Here is a 22,509-nt window from a genome sequence, read left to right as displayed (position 1 = left end):
CTCGTGGTGAGCCGCCATCTCCTGCAGTCCCTCCCCCATGGAGGTAAGTTGCTGGTCCTGACGCTGTATGGCACCAGGGTGTAAACAGCTCCTCCCGAAGGGGACCAGAGTCGGCTGGGTTCATATTGGCCAGATTGTACTGTAATGTTCACTGGCACTGGCAGTTCGAAGCCAAAAGCACGACAATCAGCAAGGAGAGATCAGTTTACATAAATCATCAATGGACAGACAGGGAATCCAAGTTCCAGAAAACAAGCAGGTCGGGGGGGGAAATAACTGGACTGAATGATGCTGGAACGCTTGGCGAAACACACAAGACAATCTGGCAGCGAACAAAGGGAAGGGGGACTTGTATATATACTGAGGGACTAATGAGGGAATGGGCTACAGGTGAAGAGATGGGCGGGGAAACAAGGTGAAGAGAATGATGTGACTGCATGGCAAGAGGGAGTGACAGGATCTGCAATGACAGGAGAGTTATAATAATAACAAAAACACAGATGCAATGAGCTACTAGTTAGGGGAATTTGTGACAATAACTAGTATAGTCAGTTTTATAACTACTATGCCTTCAGATGCTCCTTTCAAAAAAATAGTCTGCAACAACGAAGTTAACTAGTCAACCTTATATGACCAACCTATTTACTGTTCTTATTTAGTATATCAATATTTATATATTAATCATATCAACTATAAAGGCTGCCATCTCTGTCCGTCTGTTTTGATTATCTCGGCAACCGTTCATCCGATCTACTTCGATCCGATCACTGTTGATCCAAGGATGTGCCGTGTCGAATTTGGTGCCATTCGGACACGCAACACCTGTAGTATTAATAAACTTTCAATGAACAGCGAGGCAGCAATGATTCCGAAAAAAATTGCATCAGAATCCAGCATTCCACAAAGTTAGTTATGGTTAGGGTACTCAGGTCACTTTGTTAATTAATAATATTAATCCGTATGTCAGCTCGCTGGGGAAGCTTCACGGCGAAATAACACTCAATTCACAAAAGGTGAGTGATTATGTGGTTGCCTCGCAACAAGAGAAAGACACGCAGCCGCTCTGCTCTGGCGTGTAGGCCCCGCGAAAAAAAAAAGAATCACATTTCCGCTCATCATAACATCGACAAACCCAATCAGCCGAACGATTCCCTCACAGCCCATCAGCAGTTTGGCCGCAACGGGGAAACTTTCTAAAAGCTGAGATATAGGGGGGGTGGGGAGGGGATACTCGTCAGCAGGTTGTTCGATAATCCGAAATGCACGTCCACTGAAGCCCGCCGGCACCGCACATGTGGAGGAGGAGAGGAGGGCCGGCAAAAAAAAGAGAATAACAAAGCCGCTGCCTGCCAGAGAAAGGGATATTCAGCACGCCCCGCGGACATTCACACCTACTGTGTCAATAAATATCCAGGCGCGGCCTTTCCCGAACGCCCCCCCCCCCCCCCCCCCAACGCTAAAAGATACAGAGGCAGAGGAGACGACAGGAAGGTAGACATGCTCTTTCAATCAATGGGAAGCGAGCGACAAAGGGGGACGTAGAGGAAGTCGGAGGGGGAACCGCACCGCGTCCAGGCCTCTTTAAGCCATTTAAGCCTTTCAGCGACGGGTTCATTCAAACAACAGAACAATGGCCTCTACCGATCCCAGCCCGTCCCGCGGGCGGCCTCTCCACCTACTTGAACCCCCCGACACACACACACACACACACACACACACACACACACACACACACACACAAACACCTAAAACGCACAAAAAGGTGAAAAGGAATGATGGCCGGCGGTCTATCATTGGGGAACTCGGGTTTAAAAAATATCGCCTTTAAAAAAATATATATGATCTGAAAATGTTGGATGAAAAACAATCTCCCTCCCTCCCTCACTCCCTCCCTCCCTCGCTCCCCTCATGGATGAAGCGATAACCGTATCGCTGTAATGACTTCCTCTTGTTCCGAGCTAAAATTACATTACGCTTAATACGGTTGAAAATGACCTCACAGGATTGGACTGTGATGCCCGGGTGCATGTGTGTGTGTCTGTGTATTTTTTGTGTGTGTCTTGGAGGAGGGGGTTGGGGTGGGGGCACACATGTATGCCTACACACACACACACACACACACACACACACACAGACACACACACGTCTTGCCTATTTCCTGTCAGCTGTTGTTTCTCACGTCTGTGGCCGAGGGCGTGGAAACGTGGCTCAAATGGCGTTCGACAAACTTTGTTGACTCATTTTCACGATGACACACAGGAGTTACAGGAGAAGAAGTGAAGGCATGAAAATGACCACGTCTTTGTGTCATCTTATCGAGACGCTAACAACTTCATAAACTTGGAAGCCCTTAAAAATACGTTACGGTGTGTTCCGTGCAAGTGCGGCTCCCTCTTAACCTCCGTTTTATCGTGTTGTGTGCGTGTTTTGTTCCATTTTGAATATTTTCTCTTTCACTTTTCCGTCAACTTTCTGCTCCTTTCTTTGGGGGGGGGGGGAAAACAAACACGCAAAAAAACCATTATGGAGCGTTATAGAATAGTTTTTTAATTATCGTGAAACCTTTTGTGTGGAACACCACATGTGCCTGAATGGGAGGGAGGGCGGTGAAAAGCTGAGAATGCAAGGAGTGGAGGTGGAGAAGGCGGATGAGTTCAAGTACTTGGGGTCGACCATCCAAAGCGGTGGGAGAGTGTGGGAGAGAGGTGAAGAAGCGAGTACAGGCAGGGTGGAGTGGGTGGAGAAGAGTGTCCAGAGTGATCTGTGACAGAAGGGTTCCAGCAAGAGTGAAGGGGAAGGTCTACAGGACGGTAGTGAGACCAGCTATGTTGTACGGTTTAGAGGTGGTGGCACTGACAAAAAGGCAGGTGGCTGAACTGGAGGTGGCAGAGTTGAGGATGTTGAGCTTTTCAATTTGAGTGACAAGGATGGACAGGATTAAGAATGAGTACATTAGAGGGACAGCTCAGGTTGGACAGTTTGGTGGAAAAGTGAGAGAGGCCAGATTGAGATGGTTTGGACACGTGTGTAGGAGAGATGAGAGTTACATTGGGAGAAGGAACCTGAGGATGGAGCTGCCAGGCAAGAGGAAAAGAGAAAGGCCAAAGAGAAGCTTTATGGATGTGGTGAGGGAGGACATGCAGGTGTAAGGGAGGAAGATGCGCAGAACAGAAGGTATTGGAGGCAGATGATCCACTGTGGCGGCCCATAACAGGAGCACCCCAAAGAAGAAGAAGATCGTGAAACCTTTTGATATGTTCTCCGGAAAAGTGCGACATAGAAAAAACATTCCTCCAGACAAGACAACCTAAGCTGTGCCAATGGCCTCAAATCTTTGACAACAAATATTTTAAAATGTTAACATCAAATTGATTTGCATAATGGTTTTGTTGCAAATGAATTTTAAAACTGTGTATACACTGATCAGCCACAACATTAAAACCACCACTAATAAGCACTAATATTGTGTAGCTCCCCCTCGTGCTGCCAAAACAGCTCTGACCCGTGGAGGCATGGACTCCACAAGACATCTGAAGGTGTCCTGTGGTATCTGGCACCAAGACGTTATCAGCAGATCCTTTAAGTCCTGGAAGTTGTGAGATGGGGCCCCCATGGATCAGGCTTGTTGTTACAGCGCATCCCACAGATGCTCGATCGGATTGAGATCTGGGGAATTTGGAGGCAAGTCCACACCTTGAACTCTTTACGTTCCTCAAACTGTTCCTGAACAATTTTTGCAGTGTGGCAGGGAGCATTATCCTGCTGAAAGAGGCCACTGCCGTCAGGGAATACCATTGCCATGAAGGGGTGTACTTGGTCTGCATCAATGTATCACACTGCCTCCATCAGCTCGACTTCTTCTCATAGTGCATCCTGGTGCCATCTCTTCCCCACATAAATTAATTGTAGGCGTTTTCAGCGGTGGACAGGTGTCAGTATGGACACTCTGACTGGTCTGCGGCTATGCAGCTCCATACGCAGCAAGCTGTGATGCACTCTGTGTTCTGACACCTTTCTATCATAGCAGCATTAACCTTTTCAGCAATTTGTGCTACAGTAGCTCTTCTGTGGGATCGGACCAGACGGGCTAGACTTCCCTCCCCACGTGCATCATTGAGCCTTGGGCAACCATGACCCTGTCGCTGGTTCCCCGGTTGTCCTTCCTTCGATCACGTTTGGTAGGTACTGCATACACTGCATCCACTGCATACCGGGAACACCCCATAAGACCTGCCGTTTTGGACAGACCCAGTCGTCTCGTCATCACAATTTTGTCTTATCAAAGTCACTCGGATCCTTAATATTAATATATCCCACCACTTGACAGGTGCCACAGGAACGAGATGATCAATGTTATTCACTTCACCTTTCAGTGGTTTTATTGTTGTGGCTGACCGGTGTATGTAATTTAGTATTCTGAAAATGTAGATGATTACATTTTGGTTATACGGGTGAACTAACCAACAGTTACGAATAACATTTGACAGTGAACTGGGCCAATGTTTGGTTGCTGTTGCTGATGTTTGTCGCTCGTGGTCTGCTGCTCCCCCTAGTGGAGAAGTGTAGAGTAGCAGGAGAAAAGTAAAACCCCTCCGTACATTGTGTTCATCAGGACCTCGACTGCCTGGTACCAACACTTTGAAACACTAGAATACAACACTTTGCATAATGTATAATGCAAATATTTCACCTGTGTATTGCAATTTTAATATATTTACTATTAATAACTCATGTGTATGAGAGTATCTCACATGTCTGTATTTAAAGTCACCAAAACTGACTTCCAGAATTGCATGGATCTCAGGGGTGTGTGTGTGTGTGTGTGTGTCTCTGACAGTCTCTCTTACCAGTCAGCAGCTGGCCACTTTCCCAAAGAGGTGAGAAACTTGATAAGAAAGAAAGCACACACCTCTGGCAGGCTTATTTTTTACTGTTCCCAACAGTATGTGTGTGAACTGCCAAGTATATTATAAAAGGAGGAACTGACTGGACTGGACGGATTTCACTGAGAAACCACACACAAAAGAGAATATATCTAATCAGTTTATTGGCAAAATGAAACAGAATCAATGTCGTGAGTACATTAAATACTCCATCTAGCCAACAGAGGTTTGACCAACTTTACTGTCCTACGCTTTCAGAATTTATGTGACGATTAATGGAAAGCCTTTCATATATATACTGTACACAAAACAAAACAGTATCTTTTGTACATTATAAAAACAACATATCAAAGACCTTTGCTTAAAGTTAAAAATGTACATAAACAGTTCAAAAGATTTATTGTATGAAGACATTTCTTTTTCTTGGATGGAGCTTCACCCCCCCTTTTTTAAATAAATGTTTGACTCAAACTTGTGTCTTTAAAAATGGGTTCAACGTAAATGTATCTTTGTAGTAAATCACTTCGTAAATAAAACTTTTCATAGGAGCTTCTCCTGGGATGTTGTCCATAATCAACTCGATGTCAAACTTGTATGAAAATTGGTCCCTTTTAGTACACCATTATTTGTATTACCTTAACAAAATGATATAAAAAATAAAATCCAAACTTAATACAGGATGATGTATAAAACAAAAAATGGTTTAAAAGTGAGTAACCAGCTTGTAAGAAAACTGTGGAAATATTTCTGGATTAAAATTCACACACGACTAAAATTATATAAAATATACAAAAAAAAAGAAAAGAAAAACAAAAATATTTACAAAACTTAAAAGACTGGTGCACATAACATTAAACCGCAGGTGATCTTCCAAGTTTTCCTATTTGAAAGGAACTACAAAACTGTCTTCAGATCGCAGTTAAACATTTGTGTTCAATCTCGGAAACTAATATTCTACAATATCTTTATATCCTCAAAGCTGACGGTGCCCTGCACAGGGACAAGCTTCATCTAAATAACACCCTGCCTTGATTTCACCCACTCCTCCACGTAACCAAACATCTCCTCTGAACTTAATCCAAATTAAATGAGAACATTCTGAGCACCGCTTTCTGATGCTCAGTTCCAAACTAAAAAACTCTTAAGTGCGGCAAAAGATCTGGAGAGGAACAAATATTTCACGAAAAAAAGAAAGAAATGTGCCTTGAAGGAAGAACCCAACACGAGGGATTACATTTGGACAGAACGTCACCCGAAAAAAAAAAAAAAAAAAAAAAAAGGCAAAAACCATCATCTCTTAGTTCCTATTCCGTTTCGTTATCTGGCTCACGCCCTGGTTCTCCATTTTTGTGCATCGGCAGTTTGGGAATGTAAAGAGTTACTTCCTCCTTCCGGCTGTTAATACTTTGCCACTTTGGTGTAGTATTCTGTGCGTACGTTCCTGCACAGGGAGATGGAGAGGATCATCCCCAGCAGCTGCGAAGGGAAACGGACCAGAGATTAGAACCGGGGCTCTTAAAACTCCCAGTCCCGGAGAGAGTCATGGCCTTAAGACCCCGACTTCCCTGCTGATACGAGAAAACAAAAATATGGTTTGGACGTCGCGGTTATTGTACCTCGATCACCGCCACTGCCAGACAGATGCCCAGGATGACCCAGATGTTGGTGAGGAGCCAACTCTCCACGCTGGCCGAACAACCCTGCGAAGAACACGGGAAGGGACAGTCAGTCGGACACAAAACAAATGGAGGCGACGAAAGGACCGATCCACTGGCGGCGGGAGGCAGACGCCCAGGAAGCTCTTACCACGTCGTACACGGGCCAGTCGGGCGTCTGGGCCTCGCAGAAGCCGCTGTCGGAGAAGTTCCCCAGCGCCACGGACACGTTCTGACAGGAGCAGGGGAACAGCAACTGGGAGCTGTTGACGATGACCATGTTACCGCTCCAGTCCATGTGACCACTCCAACCGCAGCACTCCATCTGCATCCGGGGAGAGAGGGAGGAAGAGGGAGGTGAAACAGGATGGTGGCTCTGGACCACAAGGAACCGCACCATGCAAGCACAGGATATACCGCTGGTCATGGAGGCCACGCTTCATCCGTGCATTAGCAACGTTCACCTGAAGGGTCAGCGTCATGGGAGATGTCCCTGGAGCTCCCCAGGTTTCAGTTTCTATTACCATCTGTATTTAATCTGAGCCTTGTTCCTTTGTTTGTTCGGATCAGATCGGGGCAGTTTCGCTCACCGTCTTCTGGATATAGTCCCAAGCCTGCTCCGTGGTTGTGTTTTTGCCGGGGTAGCTGTCCAGGACCTGAGTCACAATCTTGGACATCTCGTTGTTTACCTGAGACAAAGAGACGGGCGGGGACCGGAGGATGACACAGATACATTTAAGGAAAGATGCAGCGTTTGCCTGTTCTCCGACAGGCTATACGTGTGACACCAGATGGAATAAAACTTCATGTCTGATGGCTCGCCGAAGGGGCTGGAAAAGCAGTAAAGCATTCAGGAAGCTCATGGAGATCAGCCGAGCAGAAAATAGTGAAAAAGCAGGCCTGAAAAAAAAGTCTTGGAATTAAATTTGGCAGAGCAACGGCTCAATCCACAGTCAAAAAAAAAAAAAAAAAAAAAGCTTCCAACGACTGCTTGGATGAAATAAGCAGGGATCGTGTGTGCGTACACTCTGGGTCACAGGAATCCAACTTTTTACAACAAGCTCTACTCAGATTTGGCTTTGTGCGGCTCCTCTGGGAAACCGCTGGACGGATCATTCCTTAAATGTGTTTGACACAACAAGGCCTTCTGGAATTACCGTCTCTGTGCTGCGATTCCTGTCTGCATCAAGATAAGACATCAGATAGTGTGTGTTTAAGTTCCTTGGCATGAAACCATGTGTTTTTTTCGTGGTCTGTTTTTTTTTTTTCTAAGTGTATCTGTGTTTGTGTCCAACTTGTGCACGTTAGAGCTGCCATGCTTCACCTCAGAGCTTTCATAACACCCCCCCCCAAAACAGCAGATGCTTTTCACACCCGCAGACAGACCTCTGGCATTTCCATCACTGTATTCCAGTGTAGGGCCACAGTACATCAAACTAGACACCAGGGGGCGCTGCTCCACAAATGCTGACCTTTGTTTTCAGTTTTGTTTGAGACTAAAACTGCATTCCCTTATTTATGGCACCAGTGGGAAAAATTGCTTTGGTGAATAATATATAAAAAGGAAATGACATCACTCACCAAGTCTTTCTGGAAGTAGATGAGTGCTCCGGCCGCCACCTGGGCCAAGAGGATCAACAGGAGGCAGGTGAAGTACTGCGGGAATCACGGGAAGGTTTAGTGGAAGACGCAACACATAAATACATTACTGCACATTTCAGAGTAATATGCAAATGAATAACCACACCTGTGAGAATTGTGGTTGGAATAATAAAAAGATTAGTAGTTTCAACTCTGTGTGGTTATATCTGTGCCGCACCAGTGAGTAGGCAGGCACACACACACACACACACACACACACACACACACACACACACACACACACACACACACACACACACACACACACACACACACACACACACACACACACACACACACACACACATACACACACAGAGAGAGAGAGAGAAAGAGCGTACCAGGCCCAGAAGACAGCGGATCTCATAAATGGCCCCCAAACATCCCAGGAAGCCCAAGATCATGGAGAACGCTCCCACTCCGATCAGGATGTAGGAGGCGACCTTCAGAGCCATCGATGAATCCTCTGGAGAAACAGCAGAGAATTAGACATGAAGAAGCTTTTGTGTTGTAACAGGTGTAAATTCACGCCGTCTAAAAGGGAAACGAGAACAAGTTATTAAACCCCGGGGGGAAATACCGTTTGGGATGACAGTTATGGAACTGTCTGTGTGATAATGTTTGGCAATGGTCAGCCATTTCACAAACCCCACAAAACACTTTTAAGGTCATGCACTGGGGCGTGTTATAACAAACCTATCAACAAAACAGCTTTACTTATAAACAGCCTGACAATGAAACACCTCCAAGGTAAGGGACACTGAAGTACAGACATATTTCGTTGTACTACATTAAAGCACGGGAAACCACCCGAGGCCCCGACAGCCAGGACCACCACGTGACACTCCAGACACAGAGAAATGTGCTGTCACCCAATCTGATGAGATCACAAAACAGGTTTGTAGTTTCTGTTGTGTACTTGCAGTGTGCAGTAAATTTGGACCCTCGGCTACGACATCAAACCCCTGGCATTCTGGGAATTAAAAAAAAAAAAAAAAAAAAAAAAAAAAGGGGAGGTGGAAACAGTTGCGGTTGCTGGTAAACTTGGGTCCATAAAAGAAGAGCCTCCAGCGGCATCACGGGGTCCGAGACCCTAGCGATGACTTCAAAGCCCAGAAACCAAGAATCCCTCTTTGACCGTTTTCTTTTCCTCCAAACTCCAAGCAGCGTCTGAGTAATGGCTGGAACGCCCCCCTCCCCTGAAAACCCAAAAAGGCTAATTAAACCCCTCTGCTGCTCACACAAAGAACCTACGTATATGTAAACACGTCAAAGTTTGCACACATCAGGAAGTGGAATGAACACATCACTGCGTTGACGTTTGCCAACGTGGCATCACACGCGCACACGCACACACACACACACACACACACACACACACACACACACACACACACACACACACACACCTTGTGACCCTATCAGCAGGAGACCCTTGTGGTTGGGTAAACCAAGGTATGAAGCACAACGCTCTGACCAAAAGCAAAGAGAACGTTGAGTTGTATGTGATGGAAAATGCTGGCGAGAGAGAGAGAGAGAGCGAGGCGGTGTGAGCTAATGTGTGTATGTACTGTACGTGTCGGGGCGTGTGACTGCGAGTTCACACACGCAGGAGCATATACTGTATATATGTGAAGGGTCAACATCCTCTTGTTTAGATCGCCGACTCGAGACTTCTCCTTCTGAGCAGAAGTGCAAGTAGGAACATCTACGTCAGGAAGTAAATCACAAATTCCAACGGAGTGGACAATAAAGGTTTGAATCTTGAATTCATACACGCAATCGCAGCACTCTGCGGTATCTGATGGCGGTCGAATTAAGTCAACGCCATATGGTGATACATAATGCTGTAGTCTAGATTAAGGGTGATGATGTTATGCGGCCAAACAATACAAGTAGGTCACGACACAAGGTCTGAAATCTGAAAACAAGGGTTTTGGTCTGTTAGCTGGGATTTAAAAGCAGACATTGTGGTATCTATCAGTATTTATATCTTCGCCATTTCCCCATGCTACTAGACTCATAACGGCGTGATTCCTCACCCTCGGATGAAGCCATTCTGAGTCACAGACCTTAAACAAAAAGGGGTAAGGGCAGCAACAACAACAGCAGCAGCAGCAGCATCAGCAGCAGCAGCAGAGGTTGGTGGCGGACTGACTTCATCATTCACACGCTGCACCGAGCTCATTGATTCATCTCTGTGCTCATCAGAGAACCCTACGCGCCGTTGGGCGATCATCATCCAATGAATGCATCTCATTTATGCCCAGATATAAAGTCAAACTGCCCACTACACTTCCAACAGTTGTGCAATTCTTCCACTTTTCCTCGTGGTTCATGCCATATTACAGCACTCCAAAATTCAGAATTACTCAATCACGCTCACCCACTCTCTGTTTCACACACACAACATCTCCCTCTCTCTCCTTGTCTTGGCTAGATCAGTGTGCGCTGTGTTGTCAGTGTGTGTATTGATGAGTAAGGCACTGAGAGCATTGCGCTGATGTGATGCATGCTGGGAGCCGAGCAGAAAGAGCCTAGTGTCTGCGCGGAGACCACCTGCAGCGTGGCCACGGACGAGTGGGGACAATGTCCTCAGTAATATCCCCGTTCTGAGGACACACTAGCTGCGCCTCGCTCGCCAACCTACAGTCTTATCTTTCTCCATTGCAAACGCTCAATGTCTGGTTATATTTCAGTCCATCCCCTTCATCCATTGTCTTCACTGCACCATTCCATCTTACTTAACATTTGACATCTGTTTCTCAGTGGGGAGTCCCATATGTCTATGAATGTTGATTGTTTTTTATTGCTATGATATTCTTCTCATCTTTCTTCATGGATAAGTCTTGAGTTTATTGTACCAATAAAATAGGTTGCAATTTGTGAGTTTTTGTGAGCCATCTGAGAGGTTACAGCAGAAGTGGCTACATGCGGGTGGCACTACGGTCATGCGGGCCACAGGTTGGGTTATAGGCGGGAGAATGTTCGTTTTTTAGGTTTTCTTTAAGAATTGTTTTCGCCATTTTCATGCTTTATTGGACAGTGTCAGTGCGGAGAGAAGGGGAAGGCAGGGGACAGAGCAAGGGGATGACATGCAGCAAAGGGCCTCATGCTTGAATCAAAACTGGGCCGCTGCGGTAAAGACTCAACCTTGAAAATCGTGGGCTGTACCCGGTGAGCCCTGGGAGAATGTTACTGAAGAAAAAAAGAACTTAAGTCGTAGGCCAGGCCAGTTGTGTTCATAATGTTACACACACACACACACACACACACACACACACACACACACACACACACACACACACACACACACACACACACACACACACACACACACACACACACACACACACACACACACACCTTAAAGACGGATCAACTACAAGTTTCTATAGAGAATGCGTCACTATGTTACACACACACGTACATTTGTATTATCTAAATGTATAAAATTTAAATTGTTTGACATTTTGTTTGGCATGCTGGTCATTGGCCTTTCTCAATATGGTATGATGCATAAATTCTGAACGCATGTCATTTTAAATGTATTTCTTGGTCCCATGTCAGAATACATTTGGACTAAAAGTGTATGTATGATGAGAGAAGATCCAGTATTTTAGCACAGTTTCGCAGAGGAAACTCATCTGTACTGGACTGGCCAATTCCTGTCTACGAATACTGTTCTTTCATAGAAGATATAAAGAAAAAAAAACCTGCTGGTAGCTCCTCAAATCTTCTACTTTACAACATCGCGTTGGACTGTAAGGAGAGACTCCAAATAACATTTTTCAGTCACATTTAATCAGGACGAAAGAAAGAAAGAAATAAGCAATATTTAGGAGAACACGAATACATGTTTTCTCAAATAGATGTACTAACAGTAACAGTACACACACACACACGCAGCCTGCAGCCAGAGCTTGGCCTGTTTTCACTCTGTTAATTGTTAGTCCATTTGTGTTGCCCTACATTCACTCCACAAGTGAACATGTACACAGGCTCCACTGGAGGGGAAATAAATAAATAAAGCAGTGTGCCATTTGTTGTTTTGTTTCATTTTTAATACCACCTGTACTTAAATATTGGGAAGGGAATTATTTTCAGTAGGATTTGTGGGTTGTGAGTTGTTCAGATACCGATGCCAGTATTGAAAATACCGCCAGTACAGCCTAAAATGCTGGATCGGGTATCGGCAAGTACGCGAGTCTAAGCACGGATCAGATATCAAGTAATTTATCACGTGATAATTTGGATTTTTATGTTGAATAACAGATACTGTAGCCGGAGCTTACTCCATTTAATCAACACAGTTCACAACACAAAAGCAGTCACGTAAAGCCAACACTACATTGCAAACATTAACGTAAAGCAAACACTACACTGTTACAAACATTAACGTAAAGAGGACACTACACTGTCTCAAACATAGGTCAATGACGATCATTTTTTGTTTACTGTGTAGCTGCGGCTTTTTTGTTTTTCACTGTAATTGACGTTATTTTGAATGTTTCGTTTTTAAGTTGACGTTATACAAATGTTTTATACGTTACTGTACTATTGAACATTTTAAACATCTTTTATTTTACTGAATTGTGGGTACACTTGAACAGTTTTTTTTAAAGGAATTGTTATTTATTCCTCGATTTATTTATTTATGTTCTTTTTCAGTTATGACTGACCGTCAAACTAGATAATAAAAGAAAGGTTCTATGGCATTCATTCCCTCTATGCATTTGTTCATGTTTTACAAAGGGTTTAACCTGAGCCAGGCCATACAACAATGACAGCAATCATATCACATCCATACAGGGTTAATAGTGTACAGGTGTTAAAAAATAATATATATACAATATATATTTTTAAACGTACTGGTATCAGAGGGGTACTCGTATCGGCCGACACGCAAGTGCAGGTATCCGAATTGGGAAGGAAAAAATGGTATCGGAATATTATGCAATACCATTTAAGTCAGGACAAAAGACAGGAGACGGATACTGACATTCCCAGAAAAAGTAAAACTAAGTGTAAATTTTTTTACACACACACACACACACACACACACACACACACACACACACACACACACACACACACACACACACACACACACACACACACACACACACACACACACACACACACACACACACACACACACACACACTAAAAGTACTTATCAATACCAACTAAAAGAGAAAACATAATCGTGGCATTTAGCAAAGACATTGGCTCTGCGCTGCAATGGCAAATGGAAGTCAACGCATGCTTAATTCAAAACGTATGTTAAATTTGAAACAGGCACTTACGCAGGACAGCTATGAAGCTCTGATTGTCTAGAAGGAGCCACAGGCCAAAGCCCATGATGACGGCCCCAAACAGCTGTGGAGGGGAGAAAGATGGATTACCTGAAGTGAAGCAGTTTTTTCTTTTTATAACATGTCTGGAAGAATGCTCAGGGATTACTTTTCAGCGTGCAGCGGCTCGTGTTGGTGTACCTTGGCCTGTGTGCACATATGTGAACAAAAGGGGCTTGTGTGCACGCAAACGTATGACCTGACACACATTAAGTTTATGTGCCTGTTGTTGGTACCCAGATAACCCTGGTCACCAGGCCCCAAAATGAATCTGCACTTTAGTTAAGACTGTAGAAAAGAGAGACGGCGTGTGGAAGAGAGATAGTGAGAGCCAGAGTGGACAGAGATCATGAAGACAGTACGTGAGCCGTTGTTGCCAATAGGGAGTCCTAGGGTTGAACCGACACCACTCGGTCACTGCCAGTATGGATCCTAAGTCCTAGGGTATCAGTACCAAGCGCCATTTCAATTGCATTACTTTTACAGAACTTTCTAGATTTACTTGGGGTCCCTTTCTCCTTTAGAGAGACCCACCGTGCTGAGGAGGGTCAAATATAAGCAAAACATAGCTTTATCCCCATATTTTGCACATTGTGGCTGTTGTTTTGATTGATTTGAGTATCAAATACATTCTATTGCACAGTTGCCCTATTTTAGCAGGGTATCCAATACCAGTACCATATTGGTAGATCGCTACTGACTCCACACTATGGAGCACTGATGAAGGGAGAATACTCACAAAGAAGATGAGGTTGAAGATGAAGAGGAAGTACTTGGTTGCCCTGGTGCAGCCTTCCCCCATGGTGCCGGATCTGGGAAAACAGTAACGTCTCAAGTTGAGTCGTGTTTCAAAAGCACATCCCCAGAGATTAAATGCAATTTAGTACAGGTAGAAAAACCATGAACCACAAATATTAAATTATAACATGGCAGAGCAATTCACTAGTAGGAGAACAACATGTGTGCTTGTGACTGTTGGAGCGTGTGTGTTGTGGTTGCACAACAAGGGAAAACTTGTGATGAACTGATAAACCTGGTATTGCAATCATAAGCTTTGTAGTAACAACTATTTCTCTACTACCACAGTGGTTCTCAACATGAGGTCCGGGGACCCCCAGAGGTTCTTCAATAGGTTCCGGGGATCCCCAGTTGCATGATTCAATTTCAGTTTACCTTTAGCACCATAAGAGAATCTACACTAATGACTGTTTTAATTCTTGTTTCACAGCTATTGCACTAACTATATTATAGACAGGTACGGAAGTTTGGACTAAATCATATCAAACAATAAAAACAATACATCAACAATACAGTATGCAGCTGTAGCGTGCATGTGTGTGTGTGTGTGTGTGTGTGTGTGTGTGTGTGTGTGTGTGTGTGTGTGTGTGTGTGTGTGTGTGTGTGTGTGTGTGTGTGTGTGTGTGTGTGTGTGTGTGTGTGTGTGTGTAGATTTGCTGTGGGGATGAGGCTGATGTGATGAGCAGTGACAGATGCATGGCGCACACAGCCCTACATGGCTAAGCTGGCCTGGATGGTCATGATAGGGGCCGGGGGCTCTAAAATCACTAGGATTACAACCCGCACCACTAGCAGAACATAACGGCAATGTAAAGGATGCCTAACCTCTCCAACACGTCTGGTCCACATGATTAAAAAAAAAAAAAAAAAAAAAAAAACAACTAAATGAAAACTACTTCTTAAACGAACGCAACTTAGATGACTTCTTCGCACGGCCTCATCTCTCTGCCTCGCTTGATTTCTCTAAACTGCCCTTAATCTTAAATCCATCAGTCCCGGTCCTACATTCTTTTACTCCCTGTCCCTCTATACAGTTATGACATCTCGCTGTCCAATAAATCTATCGATGTGTGTGTGAGTTTTGGACGGATGGTTCAATTGTTCCCACCGGCGCCGCTGTCTGGAGCGCGAGCACCGCGCTCCTGCAGCTGGTGACGACCCAAGTTCCCAAGCCACAGCAAATGGGTTACTGTTATAACATGGCCTGTGCCAGTTATTCTATGTGTGTGCATGCGTGTGTGTGTGGTCCTGGATACTAAGTGATACAGATCAGTACAGGACATCCTCTAGTATTGCAAAGGCTACACCAACAAAAAAAAACAACAATGTAACCGGGGAACCACTGTTTCAATTTAGTCCAAAAGCTTGGGTACAGTATGAGGGACAATCAGAAACATATCTATATACTTGGGCCATGCTAAGATTCAGGGACGATACATTTTAATACGGAACCAGTCGATGCAGTTCTTAACATTTGTTGAATGTAGACATTCATTTTCCATATTAAATTAAAATATTAAAATAAGGTAACTCTGTAAAAGGGGCATTGCTTACCTTCAAATAGATATATTTCATAAATATATTTGCGTATCGATGTCGTCGCATCTTTAACGTCAAAACCGCATTCCGATTCGTATCGGTGAAACCTTACACCCCTAGCAATCCATTATGCACAGTAATGGTTTATACTGTGCCAGCATTTCCCTTATCAGGTATTTACCGTTTTTTGACTGATCTGTTGAAGTTCTACATATTTAAATCTCATAATGTCCGGTGAAAATAATTCCCTCTTAGCAGTCTGAATGAGTGCTGGGTGATAAAATTATCATAATTATCGGCATATTTTTTTCCTCAATGTCGAAATAAAACAGACTCGATCATTTCGATAAAAGAAATTCCGCCGATTTGTTCATTTTCCGCGTTGGGCAAGGTGCAACGGAAAGCCAATCAGTTTGGCCGAGCTGAAGCTGACCTTTTAGCTCTGACCAATCACGTTTGTCGACATAGAGCTAAGCCCCGCCCCCTCCCCCGTGGACAGGTTGCGCTTGTAAACACAGTCCACACGGAGCGGAGACAGAGCCACAGTGTCTACAACTCTGAGGAGAAACAGAAAGATGATGTATTGTTGGGACACATATATCCATAGTTTGGCGTGTTTTTTTTTTTTGGATATTCAAAGCAGCCGGTAAATATTTATTGTGTAAAATATGTCAACGGGACGTCCCGACGAAGTCAGACAACACCACAAACTTTATTATTTATTTAGACCTATTTGCCATGTTTATTTTGTTTTTGTATTTGATCAAAATGTTATTTTAGTGAAATGTTAATGAAAGCGGCTGCACTTGTTCATTGTTACCTACATTGTTCAAGAACGGAAATTAATTGATTTCAAGTAGTAGTATTTGTAATATTTATTTATTTTTAAAATAGCGCTAACTGACAGGACATATTTTATTTTAAATATTCAATAAAAAAAATGATTATATTATTATATTACTTATCAATTGTTTTTGAGCTCAATAAACACAGATAATATTTGACCGGAATCTCTACCATTTCTTCGGGAAATTGAAATCTTCCAGGACACGTTGACCGGCACCAAGTTGTTCTAACGGAAACTCTGTACTGTGCATCACTTTAAAATGTCTGGGGGGGGGGGGTTGAAAAGAACCAAAGCTTCAGTAAAGAACAGCACGAGAGACAAATTCACGAGGAAAGCTTTCTAAAGTGCAAGACCCACCATTACACATTTACAATGTTTGAGATAAACTGGACCAATTCTGCAACATTGCTGGCTTTGGCACCATAACAGACATTTTTGAGTTTCAGAACAAAAGGTCTCTTGGCTTCTCCGCGGAATCTAATTGCACAGAGAAAATCCTTTTGAGAACCTCATTATGCAGCATGCAGTGAAAGGCCACGAAACAAAACCTTGTTTAAAGGAGATGACAACAGCAACTCCCCTCTCGCGTCTCTCACCGAGTGATTATATGACACTGAACATAAGAATTCAGGGCGGGCGTTCATTTCCCCTCAACTGAAGGAATCAAAACTCAGCTAGATCATATTCTGTTAATTGCAGCAATTCGAACACTGGCTCAAACACTAAACCCTAACCCTTAAATTTGGATAGAAACCGATATTTTAAAATGATTGCGGTCAGCTCAAATAATTGTGATGACAGCATTCTTTAATAATTGTTACAGCTGTAACCAGTGATAAAGTTGGGGGTGTTTGGGGATGCGAGCCAAGCTACAGGCTGGGCCACAAGACAAAGTTCCTTTCTGTACAGGAGCGTTGTCTGTTTCTATTATGTCACTTCAACAGCGTTTTGTTCATGCAGTTCCAGGAATCCAACCAAACCTGGCGGTTTTTGACACTCAAAGCCAACAGTGTCCGATTACACAGCGCAGAAACTGGGCTGCCTTTCACGGCAACCTATCGCCACAACTCGCTCATTTCATCGACCACTTCTCTCTAGATTGGGTTTTACCACGGTGAACTCATCAAAACAAAGTCAGCTGACGTGGTGCTTGGATGCGGTGGAAGCCCGCCTACCCATATTCTTGAGTCTACACATTTTATGCTCTCCTATGCTCTCCCTCCTCCCCTGTTGTGAACAGATCAGATGACTCGTTTCGGTTTCTTTATGAATCTGGACAAGCGGGCCTGTCCACTCCACCATGCTTGATGTCACGAGCACCACACCACAGCACTCCCTGCCCGGCGCTGTACCAGGCACAGCAGCGGCCGCTCATTTGCACTGAATGACACCACGTTCCACAGAGAAGGGGGGGGGGGGGCAACTTGGCTCCAAGATAAGAGAACAGTTCAGGTTTATCTGCATGTCAGTACATTATGGGCAGAAATATGTGTCACTAGAAACTGAATTTTTAAACAATTATATTTGAAAAGCTCAACTTGAATAATTGCATTAAAAAAAAAAAAATATCTGAATTTGAATCACACCATTTGAATTTGTAATGTTTAATTGGAATAACTGAACTGGAAAAACTGAATCCGAATAGCAAGTTGAAATTGGCTGAATTCGTTTGGAAGTGAATTCCAATTAACTTGAAACAGAATATCATTTTTATGAGATTTAATTTATTTGCTCTGAAACTGTTTTTGATCCTCACTGAAAATTCATTCAGTTCTCACAATTCAATTTCAGTTTACGGAGACACATCCGGGTGGTTGAGGGGAGAGCAATCGAGTGCAGATTCACGGAACTCCCTTTTACGCACTGTAACCGCTGTGGAGCTCAGCGGTGACCGCCCACTTTTAGAAGGGACTCTTTTGACGTTTCGGTAAATCCTTATACGGCATGAAAGAGTTTTAAGCCCGGAACCAAGCCAACCAACTACGAGATGAATTGTGACCGTAAAACATTTGAGTCGAAGTTGCACTTGCACAGACAATTAATTGTATTATATAATTATAGAACGCAGAATCGCGATTGTGGCGCCGCCCCTTGCGGCCGCATGCGTGAGCGCCTCATGTCGATTACACACATTTTAGTATTTTTAGAGCTCATAGAGCTTATTGTGCGTAATCACCGGGTGTCATGACATTTCACCGGATATATGTATGACTGTATGTACAGGATATGTATGCGACAATTAATCTCTTGAACTTGGACCTCTCGCCAGTTAGGTTTCTCGATATAGTAAGAAGCCCCGCCCCCTCCGCCCTGGGTGGGTTGCACTTGAAGAGTGGCGGCCTCTTCCAAAACGAGAATATCAGAGGAGGCAAAGATGATACTGGATCTTGTATGATATATAATGACACCTGATACCTAAGGTATTGTTGGCAACACGGCCACAAACATCGCTAGTTTGGCGTTTCTCTGGATGTTTAAGTTCTGACCCAAAGCAGACGGTAAATATTCATCCATCCATTATGAGACGCTCTGAAGATGGGCAACACCAAAAACATGATTGTTAATTTCGATTTAGGCCAACTTGCGGTATTTATTTTGTTTTTAATCAAAATTTTAGAGAAGTGAAATGTTAATTCAGGCAGCTGCACTTGTTGCTTATTGTTCACTTCTTACTTATTACGAGTGCTATGTCCACCAATCTGTCAGATTTGTTTACCCTTATTATAGAACCCGGAATCGCGATTGTGGCGCCGCCCCTTGCGGCCGCCTGCGCAAGCAGCGCGTGTCGACTGCGCTCATTTGAGTATTTTTCGAGCTTATAGAGTTTGTGCATAATCACCGGGTGTCATGACATTTCACTGCATATATGTATGACCGTATGTGTATGTATGTGACAAATAATCTCTTGAACTTGAACTATGTAATGTTCATTATATAAAAATAATGTTAAGCATTTTATCTTTGGATTTTTAGCCCTATCTTGCTTTGGTATGAATCTAGTTAAAAAAATAAATAAATAAATTAAAAATTAAAATTAAAATTTAAGGATAAACGAAGAATATGCACTGGATTGACCCGGATGTGTCTCAGTAAACTGAAATTGAGAATTTTCAAGAATTTAATTTGAATTGTGAGAACTGAATGAGTTTTCGGTGAGGATAAAACACAGTTTCAGAGCAAATGAATTCAATTTCATAATGCTACATTCAGTTTCAAGTTTTTTGTAATTCAGTTCAAAACTAATAAATTCAATTTCCAAACATGATATTCGGATTCAGTCTTTCAATGCAGTTATTCAAGTTAAACAATACAAATTATGTGTTAAAAATTATTATTTTTTAATTAAATTATTCACGTTAAGCAACTCATATTCAAATATAAATGATTAAATTCTGTTTCTAGTGACACATTTCTGCACATAGTACATCTGCATGTTACTTTATATTCATGGCTGACTCATGATGATGTCAGGGTCAGAGATAAGAGACCTTGGGACAACCCGTCTCAGACCAACACACACACACACACACACACACACACACACACACACACACACACACACACACACACACACACACACACACACACACACACACACACACACACACACACACACACACACACACACACACACACACACACACACACACACACGGCTGAAGCGGTCCATAATTATTCAGTGACCTGTGCTTTCTCAATAATTAACGAACAATCTCAAGGGGAAATCAATGGTATCTAAAAGGCAGAAAATGTCGACGCGCATTCTAACATTTGGTCACCATTACGGAACCCTTTGACAGGTGGTCATCAGCAGAGTTTGGAAACTAACGAAGAGGTAAATGACCTGAAGGGGCTAATCTAGTCTAATGTCTACCACACTTTTCCATAGTGACGTTTGTGTGATGTATAAAGTCAATCTCCTGGGTAGCAACAACCGACTCTGGCTGCGTACAGGAGATACGGTGCATAATGAGACCATTTTAACTTTTTAATGCTCAGACTTCTATTACAGTTCTTTTCATGAATAGTAAATATTCATCATAAACGGCCAAATTTAAATAAATCAGGAGTTTGGGGGAAAAAAAAATAGGTGAAGTTTCATATTCAGAGAGTGTAAGGACGATTTTTGTGATTTGTTTATTAATTCCCTCGCAGGCTCTTGGTCACTGTCAAACTTCAGCCTGGCTATATTCAAATTGTGTTTGATCGGATTGTGTTTTGTGTTTGTCTGCTTATGTGGTCAGCCAGAGCCACATTGGGGTGGGATGGAAAGACGCATGTGTTTGTTTGGTCTTGAGCATAGAAAGGGACAAATGCCTTCAACTGCTGTAGCTGAGACCTAAACACGCGGAGAAAATGCTGTGTGCAGATGTCTGTGTGTGCACCAACACACCGCTGGAAGTCATTTGGGAGCCAACCCTCCCCATCTGATGGACACACACACACACACACACACACACACACACACACACACACACACACACACACACACACACACACACACACACACACACACACACACACACACACACACACACACACACACACCTCCAAAGATAAGCAACAGATAACACCGCTTCTTGTCTCAGAGTCTGGGGAACAGGGCCCTGCTTCGCATCACTCCCACAACAATGGCATCTTTCAAACGTACTTTTCCTCTTCCAACAAGAGCAAAAACTTGACACCAAGGCAGGGGTTCCCAACCACTGGGCCGCAGACCGGTGCCAGGACTCGGGGCCCTTGCCACCGGGCCGTTAGAAGGCGTGCAGGGGTTCCCTGTTTAGCATGTGCTGTTTTTTTTGTTTTTTTTTGGCAAAGCGAGAGCGACCTCTAATCGAAAACAAGCGAGCTAACAATGTGATTTTAATTGTAGATGTATTTATCTATTTAACTATATTATTTATTTTCCGTCCGTGCACTGTATACACCGCTTAACGCTGGTGGGCGGGGGGGGGGGGGGGGCGGCTGCGGTGCGCCTTGCTCTGCTCGCTGGCTCTGCTTTATTCTGGAAACAAAGGGGTACTTTTTTTCTGTGAGCCTAATACTCACTCATGAACATTTTATGTGCTGCAGTCTGTGATAATACAAAGGCTGGAACACTCTGGCTTTACATTTCCTCAGCACAACAACGACAAAAATAAATTCCTTTTCACTCAACCACGAAACTATGTCTGCGTGACACCCGAACCGCCTGTTCCCTATTGCTGAAGACGTGAAACTATCCTGAGCATTTCAAACCTCAATCTAATAAGGGGGAAGTGAAAAAAAAAAAACTAAAAATTGTGATAAGGGTTGCGTGAGGGGTCAGAGCAAAGTGGGGGAGGGTTGCGATGGTGGGTGTCAATAAAACGATATGGTGTACTGTCAATGTGCAGGGAGGGGTTCAAGAGCGCGCACACACACACACACACACACACACACACACACACACACACACACACACACACACACACACACACACACACACACACACACACACACACACACACACACACACACACACACACTCACTCACTCACTCACTCCCTACCCAGCATCAAGATACTGTACCCAATGGATCGCTAAAAAGAAAGTATTAAAGATCAGTCAGTCAGTGTGTTTGTGTCAGGCTAGATTTTAAAGGACGTGTGAAGCAAAAGTAAAAACAAAACTAAGGAGGAAACAATCCACTTGGCCAAATACTGGCATTTTTTGTGCGTGAACTGTTAGGTAGGCATTCAAGTGGTTGCAGCCCGACGAGCCTCACCACTCGCTGCAGGGTAATTCATGAACAGGGTAGACAGGTTGTG

General features: G+C 43.7%; 1 protein-coding gene across 2 annotated transcripts in view; it reads right to left on the bottom strand.

The window, feature by feature from the left end:
• Positions 1-5,030: 5,030 nt before the first annotated feature.
• LOC307227722 (CD82 antigen-like) overlaps positions 5,031-22,509 on the bottom strand; it is a 19,487-nt gene continuing 2,008 nt past the window's right edge. For both annotated transcript variants that reach the window (XM_079997140.1, XM_079997139.1), the window contains exons 2-9: positions 14,276-14,348; positions 13,489-13,561; positions 8,521-8,645; positions 8,120-8,194; positions 7,129-7,227; positions 6,690-6,863; positions 6,500-6,583; positions 5,031-6,359 (exon numbers count right to left, since the gene is read on the bottom strand). In XM_079997140.1, coding sequence (XP_079853266.1) covers positions 6,282-6,359; positions 6,500-6,583; positions 6,690-6,863; positions 7,129-7,227; positions 8,120-8,194; positions 8,521-8,645; positions 13,489-13,561; positions 14,276-14,338 — 771 coding nt within the window. In that variant the 5' untranslated portion in view covers positions 14,339-14,348 and the 3' untranslated portion in view covers positions 5,031-6,281. The remainder of the gene's footprint in view (positions 6,360-6,499; positions 6,584-6,689; positions 6,864-7,128; positions 7,228-8,119; positions 8,195-8,520; positions 8,646-13,488; positions 13,562-14,275; positions 14,349-22,509) is intronic.

This window comes from Zeus faber (assembly GCF_960531495.2).
Source record: "Zeus faber genome assembly, chromosome: 3".
NCBI classification, from domain to species: Eukaryota; Metazoa; Chordata; class Actinopteri; order Zeiformes; family Zeidae; genus Zeus; species Zeus faber.
The sequence above is the reverse complement of the archived record's forward strand: the minus strand, read 5'-3'. Positions and strand labels throughout refer to the sequence as shown.